Source organism: Petromyzon marinus, chromosome 41, assembly GCF_048934315.1.
Source record: "Petromyzon marinus isolate PM22_M1 ecotype Great Lakes invasive population chromosome 41, UKy_Petmar_22M1.pri1.0, whole genome shotgun sequence".
In the NCBI taxonomy this organism is placed as follows: domain Eukaryota; kingdom Metazoa; phylum Chordata; class Hyperoartia; order Petromyzontiformes; family Petromyzontidae; genus Petromyzon; species Petromyzon marinus.
The window spans coordinates 12363500-12385916 of record NC_133707.1 but is presented as its reverse complement, the minus strand read 5'-3'; the positions used below and the strand labels follow the sequence as shown (position 1 = coordinate 12385916).

Sequence of the window (22417 nt, the reverse complement as noted above, 5' to 3'; positions counted from 1 at the left end):
TAGACACAATAATAAATATATTAATATTGACCAAGTAAATTTAGACATTAGTTGTCAGCAGCCACAAATATTTTAATATTTCCAAGGTGATTATTAAAATTATAGATTTCTACGTACATGAGTTTAGCTAAAGAAGCAAGGAATAGAAATATTAGTTGTCTGCACACAAACATTATTAATGTAATATTTGTAAGGTGATTATTTAAATAGGTTTCTATCAACGTGAGTTTAGTGAAAGAAGCAAGAAAATTGTACTTAACATTGGCGTGGTGAGGCCTAGTGCAGAGCCCCGGGCCTCGCCTAGATTGCCCAGCCGGCCGAGGTGGCACCTTGGCAGGGTGGTGGCTGGGGCGCTACCCCCTCCACTATCCCCCCGCCCGTGCTACAATAGTACTATCTAAGCGCTATAATATTAATATCTACGGACTCTATAGTAGTAACTGCACGCATCAGGGTGGAGAGGGGGGAGAAGAGGACATCACACTGAAGAATTAACCTTAAACGTTGTGTATTTTGATTGAATTTTTTACGCGTTAAAGAAAATTCCCCCCTCACCCCCACCGAACGCGTGTGACTTGGTAGGGCCCCCCCCAGCGAAGGCGTGTGAGTTGGTATGGTCGATCGCGCACTATTTAATAAGTATTTAAACGAAATCTGCACAAAATTGCTAAATAAAGTACTTAAAAATTGACGTATAGAGAAAAAGGAATAGCGTTTGCTTACCGCGGGGCTTACGGCGTGGTACCTGCCTATTTTTTTTATGTCAACCCCACCGTTTGAGAGCCAAATCCCTCGCAAGCGTGCGCATACACACAGATGGACAAAAATAACATTTATAGTTAAGATAAGTCCAATTTATCAAGCCTTGGCAAGGCAGCAAAAACAACAACACTGTCCCAGACCACTCCAAGATAACGCCACAAAGTAGTTCCTCAAAATGGCACATTAACAGTGAACTATCGATGCACATGTAATCTTCATATATATAAAAGGCAAAGTTGTGATGTGTGTGTTCAAAATGTTTAGCGTACTTCCCGACATGCAACAGACTTGGAATTTGCCATGTGGGTACTTTCAAGACTGTACACCATGCAAAATTATGAAAATACACTTTTTGGGGGGGGAGGGAGCTCAATAATGCATATTTGTTTTGCACGGCAAGTGAGCTGTGACGTCAAATATGTCATGTGACCCGCGCATGTGGAAACGTGACGCATTGTTGTGTAGTGGTTAGCGTGCCGCGCTACGAACCTGGCGACCCGAGTTCGATTCCCGCTCACGGCCACCACCGGTGACGATTATTTTCACGGGTCCTGGGCCTCCCCGAGGTCGACTCAGCCTCAAACGAGTAACTGGTGTGGTGTGTGAACATCGCCACTGGGGAGACAAAGGCGGCCGGGCGTGGTGATGGCCACCCACCCCCTCGTGTGCCGTGCCGGCCTTCATAGGTGCTCGCTAACAGCACTTGCCCCTACAGACTACACGGGGGATTTTGTCTTTATCCTGTGTGTGTGGGGGGGGGGGACTGCGTAGCGATTCGCGCACTGCGCTACAAACCCGGCGACCCGAGTTCGATTCCCGCACACTGCCACTACTGGTGACGATTATTTTAACCGGTCCTGGGCCTACCCTAGGTCAACTCAGCCTCAAAACGCGTAACTGCTGTGATGTGTGAACATCGTTACTGGGGAGACAAAGGCGGCCGGGCGTGGTGGATCCAAGTCCCGGGCGAAGCCGGGTAGTACAGCTAGTTAATTATAATCAAAGGTACAAATGACATTTGCAAATGTAACTGTATCCAGCACAAAGCTTCTGCTTCAGGATATCTTTTTTATGGCGGATGTGAGTTAGTTATTTTATGGCCCACTCATTTATGTTTTTCATATACATTAAAACCTTGGATTGCGAGCATAATTCGTTCCGGAAACGTGTTTGTAATCCAAAGCACTCGTATATAAAAGCGAATTTCCCCATAAGAAATAATGGAAACTCAGATGATTCGTTCCACAACCCAAAAATATTCATATAAAATGTATTAATACAAAATACCTTTTTATATTTTTATTATTTAAATTTAATATAAAGTAATCAAATGTATTAATGAAATTTAATCGTGGCTGGTGTGAGGCAGACAAGAGAGAGGAGGAGAGGGCTATTGTTGTAGTACAGTTACTAAAGAACAGTCAACTACATTTGGACACAATAAAAAGGCTTTACACACACACACACGTGGTAACAACACTATAGTAAACAGTACACGCTCGCACGGATGTTGACTATACGAGTGAGGCACGCCGACTGAGACCGAGCATGGGCGACAATTACCCACAATCCCGCAGCGAGAGAGAGAAGAACAATCGGCTCAGTTGTGATCACGTGACGCTCAGCAAACAAAGCATATACATACTACTCGTATTGCAAGACCTCGCTCGTTTATCAAGTAAAAATGTATAAAAAATTGCTCGTCTTGCAAAACACTCGCAGACCAAGTTACTCGCAATGCAAGGTTTTACTGTAGTTTACTCTTGTTGGCCACATCATGAAATTGGAAGCACTGAAGTGATACTACTTCAGGTGGTACCAACAAGTGGAACATCTGCTTAGGGCTCATGGACTTACTTCTTGGGAGTCTTCTTGAGAAGAGGCCACTGTTGAGACAGAGGCTGCACTGGTGCTTTTTTAAGATATTGATGTGAAACACAAGCAGCTGCTTGGCAGCACTAATGACGCTGCACGTGGAAGGAGGGAAGGTTGGGAAATAGGTGGAGTTAGAGAGAATGTGGGAAATGGGAGGATGTAATGGGATTGAGAATGAGGGACGAGTGAGTGGGGATGATGCAGGGGGTGAGCTGCAGTGAATGGGGATGATGCAGGGGGTGAGCTGGAGTGAGTGGGGATGATGCAGTGGGTGATCTGCAGTGCGTCGGGGTGATGCAGGGGGTGAGCTGCAGTGAGTGGGGATAATGCAGGGGGTGAGCTGGAGCACGTGAGGTTGATGAAGGGGGGTGAGCTGTTAAAATATTTTGTGCTAAATCTGCGTCATAAGTACGCTCATTAACTTTAAACTGAACTCACGTTTTAGTGTTAAATGCTGGTTCGTTATTATGTGAGCCTTTAGAATATTAACATTCATATTTTGGCATGCACTTATTTATAAGTAGCTTAGGCCTCCCTGGCAACGGAAACGAAATGTTATTTTCTGCAATGTAGATAATCGGTCGTTGTTATTGTTGGTGTTATAATTTATTTATGTAGTTTATTGTTAAAAATTCTGTCACAGTCCCTATGATCACTGTTACATTGCATTTATGGCTTTTATTTTGGTGATTTCGAAAAGTTTTTTTTGTTTTGCCCATGTTTTTGTTTATTGTAGTACGGAGTTAGACTGATGGCCTTAATCTTAGTTGTCTTGTGGTTGTTGTTGTTGTTTGACTTGCATCCCACTGGGATTTTTGCACACAGCGTTGGTGTACGGTGCTATTTCAGGAATATTTTGATATATTTTTCCTGTATTTTCTGTTTGCACAGTCACAAAATCACTTTAAGATGTTTTCTTGTTCATGTTTTTTGTTTGTTGCGGTTGCACCCGATTCAAGAGCCGAATGGCTCACAGGGCTATACCAAATAAATGAACTATGAACTAACTATGAACTGTAATTATCCGTGCATGTGGATGGGTGACTAACCTGTTGTATTTGTTATACAGCCACAGGGCGGGCAGACTTGGGGGACGCCGGGGGCGCCTGTACAAGACCCCTATGGGGGAGCGGGTGGAGCCTACCCTCCCATGGCTGGCGGGCAGTACCCCACCCCTGGGCAGCCACCTTATGGAAGTGGGGGATACCCCCCAGCACCTGGGATGGATCAAGCTGCATGGGGGTATCCCCCACCAGGTGGCGCCGGGGGGTACCCCCCCCCAGGGGGCACGGGTGGATTCACCGCCTACCCTGGTGCTGGTGGTAAGCGCTCTGCATACTTCGCACTGGTGTGCAGCAGGGTACAGATTTCGGGGCTAGTACTGTAGCACAAAGCCAGGTGGCTCGCATTCCACCACTTGACGTGTGGCTCCTGTATCGGAGTGATATTTACTCTGCTTATTGGATATGATATCTGCAGTTAAAAAATTAGGAAATTCAAAGAGGACAAATGGTTCTAATTTACTTATTCGGTAAAATTGTCGGTTTAATTTTAAGGGAAGATATTTGATATTTGCAATACAAATAACACCAGGGAGGGAGCGCAGCTGTGGAGTTTGAAGAGTGCGTAGTTGCCTCGTCTCTTCGTCGCTCCACGTGTGTTTCTGTGCCCGTGCCCCCCCCCGCCTCCCACCCCCCCACCCCCCCCCTCAGGCCCTGGCGCCGGCTTCGGGGCCCCGCCATCTGGTTACCCCACTGGTTACCCTGGCGCACCCGGGCAACCTTCCATCCAGAACTATGGTGGCGGTGGTGGAGGCGGTGGCGGTGGCGCTCCACCAGGTCCTGCATCTGCCTCATTGGCCATTCACACTTCACTATAATAATTACATTTGATATTGGATCGTTCATGCAATACTGCATCTCACAACGCTGTACAAAACCACAATTTTTTAAATATATATGTAGTGAGTTCAACTGAGTCGCAGACGTACTCTTGGAGGCAACACATGTATTTAACACCAACACACGGGGTAATTGCCCCTTGACAGAATAACAACCTATGGTGGTGACCTCCAGGCTAACTACACTAATTACAACGTAACTAGCTATAATGGACCGGACCACAGCTCGGGTTCAGGTCCACGTGTTGGAGACAAGGTAGAACGTAGGACGTAGACGAAGGTTTCTTCAGGATGAACAACAACGACGGTCCCTCTGGGGGACCCGACTTATATTCTCTGCAGTGTGGCTGGCTCCGCGCTTGGCCACAACCACCTTCCAGAATCCTCGAGCAGAATCTGGACCCCGACCACGTGACCACCCCTAGCCCCCACTTAGGGCCCCTTTGTAGGCTTAACCGGTCACGTGTCCTCTCAACTCAATCAGAGTGCCATGGCCTTTAGTAACTCCTTTCCTACAGATGGCACTTCCACACCCTATCCTGTAGGGCTGGCACTGCACGCCAAGCATGGTGCCATCCAGCGCTATCAATTGGCGCTGACCGAACCCCTCTAGGGCCGGTACTACACCCACACCATCGTGGTATCCGCGATGTCAATACACCGCGTGCCGTGCCTCCCTAGGGCCCGGCACTACACAGTGGCATCCCGCGATGTCACTACATATATATAGCCTCTCGGAAGACACATGGCATACCCAAACCAAGGTTGACTCAATTCAAGGCTGTAATAAACAAAAAGGTTTTTAAATGGGACTTAAATATTGGAAAGGACTTAAGTTGCTGACAATGGAGTGGGAATGCGTTCCATACCATGGGAGCTGCAGATGGGAAGGCAGAATGCCCATCCCAATGTCTTGTGTGAAATTTTCGGCTGAACGAGTGCAATGTGATGCTCTTATTCGCCACGGGAGAGCGAGAATGTGCATCTGTCTGTGTACTCTTTGGAACAGGGTCCTACCAGCCAGGAATGCCGGGCGCCCCTGGTGCCTACCCAGGGCCTGCTCCACCGGCACAACCCACGCCCAGCCCGGCCCCTGTGCCACAGCCAAACCCCTACCCTGCCCCGGCTCCGGCCCCTGCCCCGGCTCCTGCTCCTTACCAGGTCGGTCACTGGTACTGTTATCTCAACAGCGTCTTCATATGCCGATGGAGAGTACTTGTGATCGTAGCCATTGCTCATAGAAAGTCCAGTGTGTTGTAGTGGATGTGTCTTGACATGAGTGGTATTGCTGTGTATCTGGAAATACAAAGACAAATATTCCTTGTATAGCCTTTAACAGATTTGGTGCAGGTGCTGTTAGCGAGCACCGATGAAGGCCAGTAACATACCTGTCAACCCCTTATTAGGGCCTATCTCAGTGGAGACCAATTCATACCTTATTGGTCACCCTGTCCCCTTTAAATCTCAACATGCATCCTCCAAAGTCCCATCACAAGGGAGAAACTAAAACAAATCGACAAAATGATGTTACTAAACAAAAACTTTCCATTTAAAGCTTTAGTAACTGCAGGGATTCAAATTCTTGGTTCTTTCGGTAAAGTCACATAGAAGGGAAATTATAAAATAATAAAAATTTTACATAATAAAATAAAATTCTCACGACTTTTCAGCCACAACACAAGAAGCCTTCTTCAGGTGAAGAAACAGAACTGTCGGAAAGACAGCGCTCCAATGAACACTGCTAAGCTTGGCAGCGTATTTTAAGCTGGGTGGGAGGAGCAGTGCGCCTTGAGAAAGGAGTTTACATATCAACAGAAGAATTTAGCATTGAAGTAGCTGTGTTAATGTGAGAGATTAGCAGGATGTTAAGTCAGAAATTAGCATGTTACTGGGAGATTAGCATGATGTTAGTGTGAGGGATTAGCATGTAACTGGTCACGGAAGTAGCTATGTTAAAGTCAGAGTTTACATATCAACAGAGGCATTTAGTATATTGACGCTAAAGAATTGCAACTACCCAACTATCATATAATAAACCGATGTGAAAGAACTAAATATAAACGACATCAGTGTACTCAATATATTCTCCAATAAGCTGAGCTATTAACATAAAGTAACTGGGTATACACTACACTATATAATGAATACCATATAGTTAGTAGTAGCTCAGCTGATTGGAGAGTATATTGAGTTTATTGATAATATTGATGTAGTTTATATTTTAGTTTTTTATCAGTTTACTATATGGTATTCATTATATAGTGTAGTGTATAGCCAGTTAGTTTATGTTAATAGCTCAGCTTATTTGAGAATATATTGAGTACATTGATTATATTGATGTAGTTTATATTTAGTTCTTTCACATTGGTTTATTTTATGATAGTTGGGTAGTTGCAGTTCTTTAGCGTCAATATACTAAATGCCTCTTGATATGTAAACTCTGACTTTAACATGCTAATCCCTCACACTAACATCATGCTAATCTCCCAGTTACATGCTAATTTCTAACTTTAACATCCTGCTAATCTCTCACATTAACACAGCTACTTCAATGCTAAATTATTCTGTTGATATGTAAACTCCTTTGTCAAGGTGCTCTGCTCCTCCCACTCAGCTTAAAATACGCTGCCAAGCTTAGCAGTGTTCATTGGAGCGCTGTCTTTCCGACAGTTCTGTTTCTTCACCTGAGGAAGGCGACTTGTGTTGTGGCCGTAACGTCGTGAGAATTTGATTTTATTATGTTTTATTTTTATTATTTTATTATTTCCCTTCTACATGACTTTACCGAAAGAACCAAGAAGATAAACAAAAACTGTTTGATGTATACAATAATGATACTTATTATGCTACTGTCTGTGATCTTGCATGCTGATGCTGCTGCTTGCTTGATACGTGGATGCACACACTCATGTTGTAGATGTACAACAATAAACAGAAAATTATGAAGGGTTAAACACAAGACACTATCAAGGAGAAAAAAATATATTATATTTTGGTACTGGCAAATGAGGCCTCATGATGTAAATGCTTACCCCGAGCCCTCATTACTCTGATAGTGCGTTGTCTTTGAGTTGTGCGCCTTTTGGTGTCATCTGGTCGAACACCGTATGAGACTAGGCTCTAAGGAAAGCTTTCTCTGGTGTGGACCAATCCATTTCAAGGACAATGCATACATTATCAGAGGGTGTTTGTTTGCATTCTGACCGCAGGTATTGTGGTTGATGTAAACATGATTCCTTGTAAAAAGGTTTCAGTTTTGTTGCCAGAAAATGGGGGAAACAAACTATTATTAGATCCCAATCTTGTTTGTACAAGTTTGAGGAACAAATTTGTTGGCTGCTACAGAGATCGCTACTCTCCACAGTAAAATATTGTGATTTTTTTTGCCCGTATTAAAACGGTTGTACGCCGTATGGACCTGAAAACTAAATTTCCCTGTACAAGAATAATGGGTAAACTGTATGGGTTGACAGGTATGCAGTAATGCCCATGTGGGAGTGGGTGGCCAGCCCCACGCCCGGCCGCCTTTGTCTCCCGAGTGCCGTTTTTTACACACTGCACCAGGTGTGCTCATTTTGAGGAAGTCGACCTAGGGGAGGCCGAGGACCGGTTCTGTTAATCGTCACTAGTGTTGGCCCTGAGCGGGAATCGAACTCGGGTAGCCGGGTTCGTAGTCCAATGCTCAAACCGCAACACTACCGCTCCCAACATGTGCGAATGCAGAGTGCGGTACATTCGTCACAGATGCTGAATAATTCCATAGCAGGAGCAGCCCGGGTCACCTAATACACTGATAGGGAGTGAATGGAGAGTAACGCACATCTGCTCTGTTCCCATGCAGCCAACTCCACCAATTGGAGGCATGGCCGGCCTGAGCCTGGGCCCCCAGGGAACGGTGAAGCCGATCGGCAACTTTAACGTCCAGGACGACTGCGAGATGCTGCGGAAAGCCATGAAAGGGCTCGGTGAGCAATGCACAGCCTCAACAAGGGCTCCACCTCAAGCCGCTTACTACTTGCTTCTCATGGTGCTGCCATTTGGTAGCCAGTTTTTTCACGTAAATCACTTCTGCTCGCTGGCTACCTGGCTGGCTGGTTCGGTGTACGGTGGTGACGTCACCACACACATCTGTGTGATGCCATCACCCCGCATCCTCGCAGTGTTGAGCCGGGTTCGTGCGTTGTGCTGACGTTACGCCTCCTGTCCACCAGCTCTCTTCATAGCTCATTGGATTCTTCCAGTCTCAATAAAGATTGTGATGTATCCCGACCAAATGCGTGGGCAGTGCAAGTAATGTAAAATCCTATATGCTGGCAGAACCGTTATAAGCGTCCAGGCCGGCGAATGACATTACAATAATAAAACTGAGCCTCAGAGAGGGTGGCCTGGACTTGGAGCATGCTCGCAATGTGAGAGTGTGTTTCACATCTTGTAGGTGTGCCAGGGGAATAGGGTCGTGCAAGCATTGAGATTGTAGGATGCATATGAGGTTGTAGGATGCATATGAAATTGTAGGGTGTATTTAAATTGGCAAATGTAAACTGAAATGTAAACCGACTTACACCACTTTTCAAAGTCTGAGCTGAAAAAGTTTTTTTTTATCTTCTGAGGACTGCGGAATACTTTTCTCTGTTGATCTGATGCTACTTTGAAGACCCTTCTGATTACTTGTTTACATTGGATCATTTGATAAGTGGTAATCTCTGCATCTGTAGGAACCAATGAGCAGGTGCTTATGGACTTGGTGGTGAATCGTTCTAATGCACAGAGGCAAAAGATCAAGCTTACCTTCAAAACCATGTATGGAAAGGTGAGACTACACGGATAGAAGCACGTTCCCTCATGGTTCTGTATTGCCACAAAATGCCAAATGCTACATTGTAATCCTTAGGCTAGTGGTAAATAAATGCATGTGAAAAGCAAAGTAACTAAACAGACTTCAGCATATGGGTAAAAAAATCTAACTTGCTTCATACGACAATGCTATTTGAATAGTACTGTATGATTTGCATCATCATTGAACTGCTCTAAACACTGCTTTATTACCGTACCATAATCGGGGATACGGAAGGGACGTGTGTGTGCCAACTGCGTGCTATGTGTTTGTGCTTAGGATCTCATCCGCGACCTGCGCAGTGAGCTGTCGGGAAACTTTGAGGAGATCATGCTGGCGCTTTTCATGCCCACGACCTACTACGATGCTTGGAGCCTGCAGAAGGCCATACAGGTGCGCCGTGGGGCTCTGCAGATGCCCGAGTTTCATAGTTTCATAGACTCTCCGCAAATGTACAAACCACAGCTGCCCCATGGTCGGCATGAAGGTGGTGGCATCAAGTTAATGATGTATGGATAAAGAAAAACTTAGTTTTGCGAGCACATCAGATTTGGTCTCTTGTTTTTGCATTAGTTACCAGTCAAGTATCGAGTGGATTATAAGATCCTGTGACTGACCCACAAGGCTCTCAATGAGTTAGCCCCACAATATTTACAGGAACTTATCCACGTTTATTCTCCAACGAGGTCCCTGTGACCTTCGGATCGCCTTCTAAGGACTCCGAAGTCAAAGCTCATTTCCTGAGGTGATCGAGCTTTTTGAAGTGCAACTCCCAGACTGTGGAGCACTTTGCCTTTGGTAATAAGGCCATCAGAGTCATTAGAGCTTCTTTTAAACCGGTCTTGAAAACTCACCTCTTCAAACTGGCCTTTAGCCCCAAGTGCTGGCCATTTTACCCTGGTTCTGTTTACTTACTTTCCATACACGGTGGTGCATTGGTATCTACGGATGAAATGTGCCTTACAAATGTCAATTACTATTAATTGATTTTACAAGAAAAACTACAGGAATCTGTTAAAGTTTATTATGTGTACAATAGTTTAAATTATTATACGAACAAATGTCCAATATTTATATAATGTGTTATGTTAATGGGTAGACTCATTCATTATGCCTCTTTACAAACAAAGACCCAAACACGATATGATGGTTTAGACCCATTTGCATAACATCCGTTTGTTTTAAACTGTTTGAGCAAATAGTGTGGGACTATGTCAGATGCCACCTATCATACAGTAACTTATCTGACAAGCGACAGTTTACAGCCTGGTTTTCCTTGTGATAGTAACATTTTAGGTCCTATGCAAAATATTGTCAATGGCATTGATAATTGTAATCCTTGTGTAGTGGGTAAGCAGGGAGAGCGAGACTTGCTGGAGGCAACACGTTTATTATAACTAAGGGTACATAACAAAAGGGGTATTGGCCCCTTACACCCTATACCCTAAGAAGGTAGCCCCTCTGGACTAATGTGCCCTTACTCTGGTTATAGCTCTACCCTAGACTGGTAAGCTCTGAACCCGACCCTAGCCAGGGGTTCGGGTTCTGCCCTTTGGGCACTTCGCTTCAGGTCTTTCAGAGTGGTTCTTCAGATCTCCATATCTTCAGGTCTTCAGGTGGACGATGACTGCCGGACCCGTTCAGAGGTCTGGCTTTTATACCCGTTCCAGAGTCTCTCCGCCCCTAGCCACACCTTCCTTCTCGAACTCTCAAGGGGGCCCTGGAATGTAACAACATCCCTCCCAGCCCCCTTCTTGGGGTCTGGGGTCCCTGGTAGCCCAACGGCCTGACTCATCCCACCTATCCTGTCTACCACTTTCTGTTGGCACATGTCCGCTACTGCAGGTAAGAATCAGTGGTGATAACCATACCGCCTAACAATGGCACTACATTTTGATTTAAAGCTTTCGTGACTGCAGTAATTCATATTCTTAGTTTTTTCGGTAAAGTCACGTTGAAGAGAAACAACAAAATAACAAAATATATATAAAACAATAAAAAATTATCACGACGTTTCGACCATAACTCAAAGACCTGATGGTTCAATGAGCCACTCTGTCTACAGGAAAGCTACCCATACGGAGGCTTATCTGAAACCGGATTCCCACCACCATCCATCACAGAAGAATTCTCTCATCAAGACTCTGTATCATAGAGCCCAATGCATATCCGACCAGGAACACATAAACAGTGAACTCAAGCACGTACACCAAGCTCTTAGGGCTAATGGTTACTCCGACTATACAATCCGCAAAGCTATCACTCAAACCATGAAGAAGAACCCTCTTGAGGAGCCTTTCAAAACCATCACTTTACCCTACATTGCTGGGATCACAAAAAAGATCTCCAAAATCTTGAATAAACACAAGATCCAGGTCCGTTTCAACACATTACATAAAATCCGTGATCTGGTTCCGTCTGTAAAAGATGTGATTCCGGACATACAATACCCTGGTGTCTACAAACTAAGTTGCCTCTGTGGTAGTAGTTACATTGGAGAAACCAAACGCCATGTCTCGGACCGCATTCGTGAACATAAAGCAGACCTTAAACACGGTAGGACCAACACCTCGGCCGTAGCAGATCATTGTTCTAATTCAGTAGGCTCACATGCCATTGACTTTTCCAAGACGGAGGTTCTTTGTAAGCCATCTGGCTTCCATGAGAGATTCGTTCATGAGGCTATCCACATATACAAGCACAGAGACAATTTCAACCGAGAAGATGGATTCTATCTTAGCAATCATTGGAAAGATTTGATAAATCATTTCAGTTCTTGATTGATTGTTCACGCTTACAGTGGCTTTCAGACAGCATACATTATACAAAATTTCGTCTCCCCCCTCCTCTTTTAAAAAAAAAAAAGATGGACTAGTCCTGGGCAAACTGCCAATCGCTGCGCGTGACGCCAACGTTTTTTTTTTATAAATAAATAAATGTGCCGTTTAAAAATAAATTTATGCAAACCAACACACCTGATGATGACCGTTTGAGTTATGGTTGAAACGTCGTGAGAATTTTTTATTGTTTTATATATATTTTGTTATTTTGTTGTTTCTCTTCAACGTGACTTTACCGAAAAAACTAAGAAAATGGCACTACACTTACAATGCAATAATTGTTGACTTGGAGAAGGCATGTGACATGGTGCCCCATCACTTGGCCATAATTAATATGGCGAATCTGGGTATTGACAAGAGTATTTTTCTGGATACAGGAATTACATGTCATAGAGTTCAGAAGGGACAGGGTAGGAAAGGCCCTCTCTGATGATGCCCCAGTAATACCTTGAGTCCCATAGAGCAGTGTTCTTGGAACTCTACTGTTCCTTATTTTCATAAATGACCAAACACCATGTGGCCGAAGCTTCCTTGATTAGACCGTTTGATGGTGATGCTATTGTAATAAAGCACTTCCACGACGACTAGATTTGTGTATTTTATTTAACAATGACTACACAGCTCCGCTCTCTCTTCCCGGATGGTTCCACTCTCTCTCTTCTTGGCGTAACACGCGCACTCCCTCGTCAACTGTTGCGGCGCATTTCTCTCTCTCCGCACTCGCCGCTGGCTGGCGGTGCACTGGGAGGAGAGAGGGTTTCGCTGACAGAGGCCGCCACGTGGCCGGTGGCGAGACGAGGTAGGCGATGATGCAGTCTGGACTCCAGGCTTCCCACACCGACCCCGAGTCCTCTCACTGCCTCTCCTTGCATCTTATATTGCTCTCGGCGGAGCTAGGCTCCGCCTCTTGCCATGCCCCCCGTGGAACCTTCTCGATGTTTCCCGTACATACCCATGAGCTCCACCCGTTACCTTTGACCCAGGTGGAACCCTTCCCTCTGATTGGATATGAGTAACCCAGCAGTGACTATGCAGCCCTTCGTCGTCCCTTAGGTGGCGCTCTCTCATTACATGACCCCCCCCTCCCCCCCCATGATGAAAAGACTAGTCGTCCCAGCAAGGAAAGAAGTCAGCACTGGTAATGAACGAGCGACAGTGCAGGAGTCGATGAGCAGCAGGAAACGCACACAACCAGCGTATGAACAACAATGAATGCAACAAGTAACTAAACGAATACCCAACAGATAAGAACAAGAACGATTAATGAAATCGGCCCATCTTCGAACGGGTCCGCGACACCGGACCGTCCCCTGCATCAGCGTGCAGCCCCGAAAGGCCCGACTCGGCAGGAGACAGAGCGGTCAACGGCAAGGTGGCGGAGTCCGCTACTGCAGGGCTCGATCATGCGGAATTGTCGTCCGCAGCAGCAGTCAGGGGTTCGGCAGCTGTGGGCGGCAAAACAGAGTCCTTCGGGGATCAATCCGCAACCGGTCTGGCACGTCAGACACATCAGACCCCGGCAGGCCAATTTTTGGAGATGACGAAACAATGCGTGGAGTGGAGGAAAGAACGGTTTTAATTGAGACAAGTGGACGAACCAACGACGGGACCCCGCCTGAATGCGCACGTACTGTGGATGCCGAACCTCAATTACCTCAACAGGCCCGTGCCACGGCCTGTGGAGTTTTGGAGTGGTGCCAATAGGCACCTGAGGGCAATGAAGCCATGCCCGATCACCGACAGACGCCAGACCTGCGTGGACAACGCTCATTGCGAGCCTGCGTTTTAGCCGTGCTCATCCTAGCCGCCTCCCGCGCCTCAGAAATCCGGCGCAAGGAGTCCCGAACGTGGTCAAGTAGGGTCTGTTTAGCGGTCCTCACAGCCGTACCTAATTGTGTATCAATGGGCGGCACATTCTCCCTTCCATACATGAAAAAAAATGGCGAGTACCCCATGGAAGCGTGCGGGGCCATCCTATACGCGGAGAGCACGCTGGGAACGTGCAAGTCCCAATTGGCTTGTTTCTGACTAACAGTGTGGCAAAGCATGGCAGTCGGAGTATGATTGAGCCGCTCGACCATCCCATCGGTCTGAGGATGGTAGGGTAACGTCCTGATCTTTTTAGTGCCCAAAGCGTCGCAGACGTTACTTAACAATTTAGAAGAAAAATTTCGACCCTGATCCGTAAGCAATTGTTCCGGGGCACCTTTGTCCATAACGTACCCATTCAAGAACGCGTCAGCAATGGAGGATGCCGATTTATCAGGCAACGCCCACGCCATTGGCCATCGAGAGAAATATTTGACACCCACCAAAAGGAATTTGTTACCCCTGGGAGTGAGTGGAAATGGGCCAAGGATATCAAGGGCCACCAACTCGTTTATGCGTGTGACCGAAATAGATCGCAAAGGCGGAAGATATCTTTGCCGTGGTGGTTTCCGCCGAGCGCAGTCGGGGCAGGCACGGATAATATTAGAGACCTCGGCCGTCAAAAGTAATCCCGTTGCAGTGTCAGCAAGGTTTTTTGCACACCAAGGTGCAACAATTTTTCCCCATGCAATACACAAACCAAGCCATCACGGAGGGCAACGGGTACCACAATCTGCCATCGGTCACCCATATCCTCCCACATCAAAAGGCCGTGATGCAAAGCCAATCGACCAGCGTCGTCCGACGCCGAGGAGTCAAGCGAGTGTTCCGCGCGACGCCGCAAGGAAATCAAGGAATCATCCATCAGCTACTTGCGCACCCACACAGAGCGCGGGAGGTGCAAGACGCTGTCAGCTGGCACATGACCGGCGTGCGCTGCGGGATCAGTCACGACAGACATGACAGCTTGGGGAGGTGAAGGGACAAGCGTACAACGATTCATACCGGAAGAACATGCGCAGCGGGAAGCATGTGGCAATCTAGACAGCGTGTCCGCGTTACAATCCCGAGAGCCCTTACGATAAATGACGTCGAAGGAGAAATCCTGTAAGGTCTCAAGCCAACGAGACAATTGGCCTGTTGGCTGCTCAATCTTCAAGGAGTATTGGAGAGCTGCATGATCAATGCGGACAATTAATTTTCTGCCATAAAGATATGGCCTTTACTGACGCACAAAATAAACAATGGCTAATAGTTATCTCCTCATCACACAGTAGCGGTTTTCAGCTGGAGAAAGGACACGGCTGCCATACGCAACAACTTTTTCCACACCGTTCTTGGACTGAGATAAAACGGCGCCAATTCCTGTATCGCTGGCGTCAGTGTCCAATATAAACGGCAAGGAAAAATCTGGGTAGTCGAGCGTCGGTGCATCAGACAAGCGATTTCGAAGGGCTACGGAAGCCGCCTCTTCCTCGGAACCCCATTTAAATCTCTGATTCCTAGCAGTCAGCATGTGCAGGAGTTTAGCGAGCGTAGCAAATTGTGGAACGAACCGACGGCAATATGACCCGAACCCGACAAAGCTCCGTACATCCCCCACGCACGTTGGAGTCGACCAGTCGCAACACAGGCCGTCTTGTCCGGATCTGTGGCGACACCATCGGAGCTCACAATGTGACCCAAGTACCACACTGAACGTTGCAACAGATTACATTTCTTAGGTTTAAATTTGAGGTTAGCGGAGCTAATCCTTTCAAAAATGGCGCGCAACCATCGAAGGTGTTAATCAAACGTGCGACTGAACACAATGACATCATCCAGATAAATTAGCGTCCCATTGCAAGCCAGCTAAAACGAGCTCCATCAAGTGTTGGAACGTGGCGGGAGCCGAATTCAACCCCATCAGAAGGCAATTGAATTGAAAGAGTCCCTGAGGCGTGCGGAACTCAGTCTTTGGTTTCGAAGAGTCGTCCAGGGGCAACTGCCAAAACCCAGAAGACAAATCGAGAGTAGAGAAATACCGTGCTCCAAACAGCGCATCCAGGGAGTCATCCATACGCGGAAGAGGATACGCGTCGGCCACTGAAACCTTATTTAGTTTCCGGAAGTCAACACAAAATCTGAGATTTCCGTCGTCTTAACAAGTATGACCGGCGCACCCCACGGGCTGTTAGACTGGGAAATGATATCAGCGGCCAGCATATCGTTCACCGCGCTCTGTACTCGTTCCTTTTCCATAGGGCTCAAGCGATGCGAGTTTTGCCGAATAGGGCTGGCCTCACTCGTATCAATGTGGTGGGACAAAAGTGACGTATGTCCCAAAATCATCCTTACTAAAAGCGTCAGTGAATTCAGTCAGCAGAGCACGCAGCCCATTGTGTTGGTCAGAGGACAATGACAAATTCTCATGACATAGCTCGGCGATCCATCGATCATCCGACAACGAAGCAGGACGAGCCGCCCCCACCAATCGTCAGGACGCATCCTCGTCGTGGTCCGTAAAGGCGGTAGTAGCATGAGCTAGCACTGTACCGGCAGGAACCACAACCCCTTCCGGACCCCCATTCAGAACTTGCAAAAATGGGGCTCGTCTGGAACGAACAATCGTCTGAGCGCCAACGAGTGAGACCCTTGGTAGCGGTTTTAGATGGTGTCAGAAGGACCGCAGCCACCGCAGATGCTGGTGCCATTGCTGGTGCAATGGCACCAGCATCTGGGACCCCGGCGGAATTTCAACTGTAACATCCGCCTGCGCCTGTACGGCGGTGCACGGCGGTGCACGGCGGTGCACGGCAGTGAACGCAAGAGCGGAGACGGCAGAAAAAACTATTTTCGACCGGAGGGCATCTCCAGACAACCTTGATCGACAAGAATTTTAACAGGCATCCTTCTGAGAGAATCAGTGCCCAACAAGCAAGGCATAGGCACTGCCAAGGACCTAGAAATCAAGACCGGCCCTGATGCAGCGACATCCCCAATCGCAATATGGGCATCCACTTGGCCGACGATGCCCATGCTACCCCCATTGGCAGCCACGCAAGCGTCAAAAGCCAGACGAACTCGTGAGACTGGGATAAATAGGAGCTGAAAAATCACATCAGAAATAATAGTGGCAGAAGCCCCCGTATCTACCAAAAGACACGCACATCAATGCCCTGAATGGAGCCAGGTACCGTCGAGGAACCCGCCGCGGCCACAACGACGCGGCGTGCCAACTTCCTCCATTGCGTTATCGAGAAAGGCCAATCCCCAGCAACAGTATCCGAATCATGATATGAACGACCCGTGACATGAAGTGCCTGAGGTGACAAATGAGGCCGGATGTCCGACGTGTACCGACTTGCCTGCATGGAAGGATGATGGGCCGTCGGCGAAGGAGCCGGAGCCGTAGCAACAGACGGAGTCTGAGAACGAGGGCGACTCCGGTAATCCCGGGTGAAGTGGCCCAACCGGCCACACTTGAAACACGTGACAGCCGTCCGACGAGTTACCCCCTTGTCACCTCGGCGTCGTCCGTAGGACCCCCGGCAACGTTGGACGTGGCCCCGACGTGGATCCCAATGAGGAACAGCCACCGCCAGATCCTCTTCCCACGGCATATCGTCCGGAACACGGACGACCTTCGTTGGCGACCACCCCTTGGGCTCACCGTCGTGAACTGGATCCTCCGTCCATGCAGCCATCTGTGGCCAACGTTGTAGGTTGTCTTGCGCGTTCAGGCATCTGGCGGCCCATCACGACGTCAGCGGCTTGTGACCGCAAACTGGTAGAACCACCCCCATGTCCTTCGCCAAAGCCAACATTCTTCCCAATAGCAGCGGGCCGAGGCTTTCTTGCTTTACATCGGGGTAGTCAGCCACCGCCAGGGCCATTAAAGCGCTGCGGTAGGCCAGGGGAGATTCGGAACTCCCCCGCCTATGCTGCATAAACTTTCGTTGAGTATCGGAAGGCAGTTCGTAGACCTCTGCCATTTATGCGTACACATCTTTTAGCGTCGCCTTTTTTCCGGAGGAATCGATCGTAACACCGCCAGCGCATCATCATCTAGAACGGTCGGCAAAGCAACCAAGGCTTCCTCCTTCGATCAGTGTACGGAATGGAATGCCGCCTCGAAGCGCCATGTGAAAGCACTCCAATCGCCACCCACAGTGATGAATTCCTTGACCTGAGGAAGACGGTGGTTGCGCCCAACTCTGTTTCGTCCAACAACAGCAGCTTCCCCTGGCTGCGCACTATGTGGCTCAACAGAAATGGCAGATTTAAAGCTTTCGTGACTACAAGGATTCATCTTCTTTTGTTCTTTCGGTAAAGTCACGTAGAATGAAAATAAAATAATAAATTGATAAAATAAAACACAATAATATTCTCATGACGTTTCGGCCACAACACAAGCGGCCTTCATCAGGTGAAGGGACGAGACTGTCTGGTAGGACAGACTGTCTGGTAGGACAGCACTGTCCTACCAGACAGTCTCGTCCCTTCACCTGATGAAGGCCGCTTGTGTTGTGGCCGAAACGTCGTGAGAATATTATTGTTTTATTTTATCAATTTATTATTTTATTCTCATTCTACGTGACTTTACCGAAAGAACCAAAGAAGAGAAATGGCAGACTCCAACCGTGCCCCAACAGCGTCACCCAAGATGTCGGCGTCCTGCCGCGTGGTGTCCGTAGCGTGCGTAATGGCGGACAGTTCTCCCGCGCCCGTCACTGCGATGACGCAGTGACCCAGGTCCTGGGTCACTGCGTCATCGTCGTCTTCGCAAGACGCCACAGATGGGTTCTTCTTCTTGAGATGCTTGGATATTCTTGCTTTCCGTTGTATTTTCTCGTCTCAAAAAGAAGCACTTATGACTCCAGTTGTAATAAAGCACTTCCACGACGACTGTAGACTTGTGTCTTTTATTTAACAATAACTACACAGCTCCGCTCTCTCTTCCCGGATGGTTTCGCTCTCTCTCTTCTTGCCGTAACGCACGCACTCCCTCGTCCACCGTTGCGGCGCGTCTCTCTCTCTTCGCACTCGCCGCTGGCTGGCGGCGCGCTGGGAGGAGAGAGGGCTTCGCTGGCAGAGGGCCGCCACGTGGCCGGTGGTGAGACGAGGTAGGCGATGATGCAGTCCGGACTCTAGGCTTCCCACACCGATCCCGAGTCCTCTCCCACGCCCCTCGTGGAACCTTCTCGATGTTTCCCGTACATACCCACGAGCTCTGCCCGTTAACTTTGACCCAGATGGAACCCTTCCCTCTGATTGAAATGAATGAGAAAACAAACCTAGTAAACTTAGAAATCTAATGCAATACAACACAGAGTCGGCTAACATAACAGTCAACACCCAACCTGGTTGATTACGTTCTTCCAAAGATTGCTAAATTTGAGAGAGAGAGACAAAACACAGACACGGAGACACATAGACATAAGCAGAAAGAGACAATGCAGATACACAGAGACACACACATGGGCACACAGAGAAACAATGCCTCTGTGTCCAGGCCTTAAATAGAGAGGGGGGCAGGGGGTGCAGAGAGAGGGGGGGTAGAGAAATTAGCATGTCAATGAGGGATTTGGAGCTTTCGTGACTGCAGGAATTACTCTAGGTTCTTTCAGTAAAGTCACGTAGAAATAAAATAAAACAAACTTAGTAAAATTTGGAAATGTAATGCAATGCAACACAGAGTCGGTCAACACAATTAATGCATAGCCTGGTTGATTACATTCTTCCATTCTTCTGAAGACGATTTCTTGTGTTGCAATCAAAACGTCGTATTCTATTATTATTTAATATAATTTATTTCTACGTGACTTTACCGAAAGAACCAAAGAGTAAGAACCTGGCTGCCGAAACTTTTTTAAATAAATCATTGCCACCAGCAAGCTTACCAAGAATTTGGAGAAAAGCAAAAGTCATTGCTCTCCTCAGGCCAGGAAAACCTACTGATGACCCGCACAGCTACAGGCCAATCTCTCTTCTTTGTACAGCCTACAAGCTACTGGAGCGAGTACTGCTAGCTCGACTTTCCTTGTTTGGAAGCCACCATGCCACCTGAGCAGGCAGGTTTTTGGCCACAACAAAACTGTTGTGACCAGATTCTCGCCTTAACATCACACATTGAAGCCGGCTTTCAGCATGAACAGAAAACAGCGGCTGCTTTCATAGACTTGTACTCTGCATAGTTTACGGTCTGGCGTCAAGGACTTGCTCCCCTTTTAAACTCGCCATCACCATCAAGTGTATAAAAACGGTTTGCCTCATCACCAGTATGCTCAGCGACCAACAATTTCGCGTCCATCTCGGATACCAGGTCAGCCGCCCTCAAACTCTACAAATTGGCCTACCGTAGGGTCGGTATTAGCACTTGCCCTATTTAATCTTTACACCAGTGACATGCCGGCCACATTAAGCAGCAAGTTCATTTACGCAGATGATCTAGCACTGGCCAGGTAAGCGACGACACTCGGCGCAGCTCAAGACACCTTGAACACCGACCTAAAGAAATTGGGAGATTATTTCTACTTCTGGTGACTTAAGCCAAATCCAACCAAGACTGTGCCCTTGGCGTTCCATTTCAAAAATGCGGAGGCAAAATATACCCCGAAGATCGAGTTTTGTGGTAAAACCATCACCCACGACCCACTCCTGAAATACCATGGAGTGGTGCTCGATTGAATTCTCACTTTTAGGCAACACATGAAGCAGTTGAGCAACAAGATAAAAACCCGCACGAACATTATCCATAAACTGGCAGGAACTAGTTGGGGCTGTGATGCGCGAACACTACAGACTGTCACGATTGCCCTTGTGTTTTCGACGAGAGAGTATTGCTCACCTGTGTGTGGACGCAGCGCTCACACTCGACTTATCAACACGCAACTGAATATCGCAATACGTGCCATCTCAGGTACGCTGAAGTTAACGCCGACCCAGTGGCTCCTAGTGCTCACCCACATCGCTCCGCCATAAATTCGTTATGAAACTGGCCGTCGGGAGTACCAAAAATGTCTCGTCAACCCGCACCTTCCGATACATCGGAACACAAACCCAGTGCTGCCTGTTCGCCTAAAATCATGCCACCCCTTCTGGATCACAGCAGCCTCACTCCACGTCACATACAAATGAAGGCGGGAGATGGAAGCAAGTCTGGACTGTGGCCGATGTCAAAAATAAACATGTCATACAGGACCCTACCATCAAACTTCCCGGTTTCAACCTTCCACGCTGCCAATGGTCGACCATCAACCGAGTCATGGCCTATGCGGCCACCTGATCTACAAATGGCACATCAAAGATTCGGCAGCATGCGACTGCGTCCACGAATCCCAAACCATTGACCACATTGTAATCACCTGCTATCTTCACTCCTTTTAAAGGAGGAATGGACGAGATCCACTTTGCATTTGAACAGACAATTGAATGGATAACAAATCTAAAATGACATTTAATCTGCTGCTATTAAGCCATTCAAAAGAAGTGAGAGACATGGAACACACACAAATGATTCATAATAAAGGTTTTTAGGTTAGATCGCGTTATTTATAAATGTGTCGCAACCCTCCATCACCCGACACGGCCAATCAGCAAAAAAGTGTCACGTTGACAAAAGACAAATAATTCACTACTTTAGCCCACCGGTGTGTTGAAGAGTGAATCCACAACATTTACAATTCGCCCGAATTGCCCGATGCTGGATGTATTTACCAGCGAAACGTCGTACTCAAACTATAAATGTTTTGGATTCACTCTTCAACACACCGGTGGGCTAAAGTAGTGAATTATTTGTATTTTGTCAACGTGACACTTTTTTTGCTGATTGGCCATGTCGGGTGGTGGAGGGTTACGACATTTATAAATAACGCGATCTAACCCAAAAACCTTTATTATGAATAATATTGGTTGCGAAAGCCTACGTGTTAAACTGACACACAAATGACTTTGTGTAACCCTCACAGTGAGAGACCTAGAATGCACACAGATGGCTGTGTGCACTCCTTGTGATTTTGACATGGTGAGCGATGCGTGTGTCCTGTGATGCTGTGCAGGGTGCTGGGACCAATGAGAAGGTTCTGGTGGAGATCCTGTGCTCGCGCACCAATCAGGAGATCCGGGATATTGTTTCGTGCTACAAGGATGAGTTTGGCCGTGACCTGGAGAAGGACATCAAATCGGACACGAGCGGACACTTCAAACGGCTGCTTATCTCCATGTGTCAGGTGTGGGAGTAATGAGGACTTACATTTCCTTCTCGGGGGGGGGGGTGGAGTCTGTAACTGTAGCAGATTCAACCATTTCATTCACACAACATAATGGTTTTACTGCAGCATTCGACGTTTTGGTAAC

At 47.3% G+C, this 22417-nt stretch overlaps 1 protein-coding gene across 1 annotated transcript in view; it reads left to right on the top strand.

The window, feature by feature from the left end:
* The window catches only part of LOC116950899 (annexin-B12-like), a 39505-nt gene that overhangs the window by 12668 nt on the left and 4420 nt on the right, over positions 1 to 22417 (top strand). The window contains exons 3-9 of the mRNA XM_032969055.2: positions 3707 to 3959; positions 4350 to 4475; positions 5547 to 5698; positions 8379 to 8502; positions 9253 to 9347; positions 9651 to 9764; positions 22120 to 22290. Coding sequence (XP_032824946.1) covers positions 3707 to 3959; positions 4350 to 4475; positions 5547 to 5698; positions 8379 to 8502; positions 9253 to 9347; positions 9651 to 9764; positions 22120 to 22290 — 1035 coding nt within the window. The remainder of the gene's footprint in view (positions 1 to 3706; positions 3960 to 4349; positions 4476 to 5546; positions 5699 to 8378; positions 8503 to 9252; positions 9348 to 9650; positions 9765 to 22119; positions 22291 to 22417) is intronic.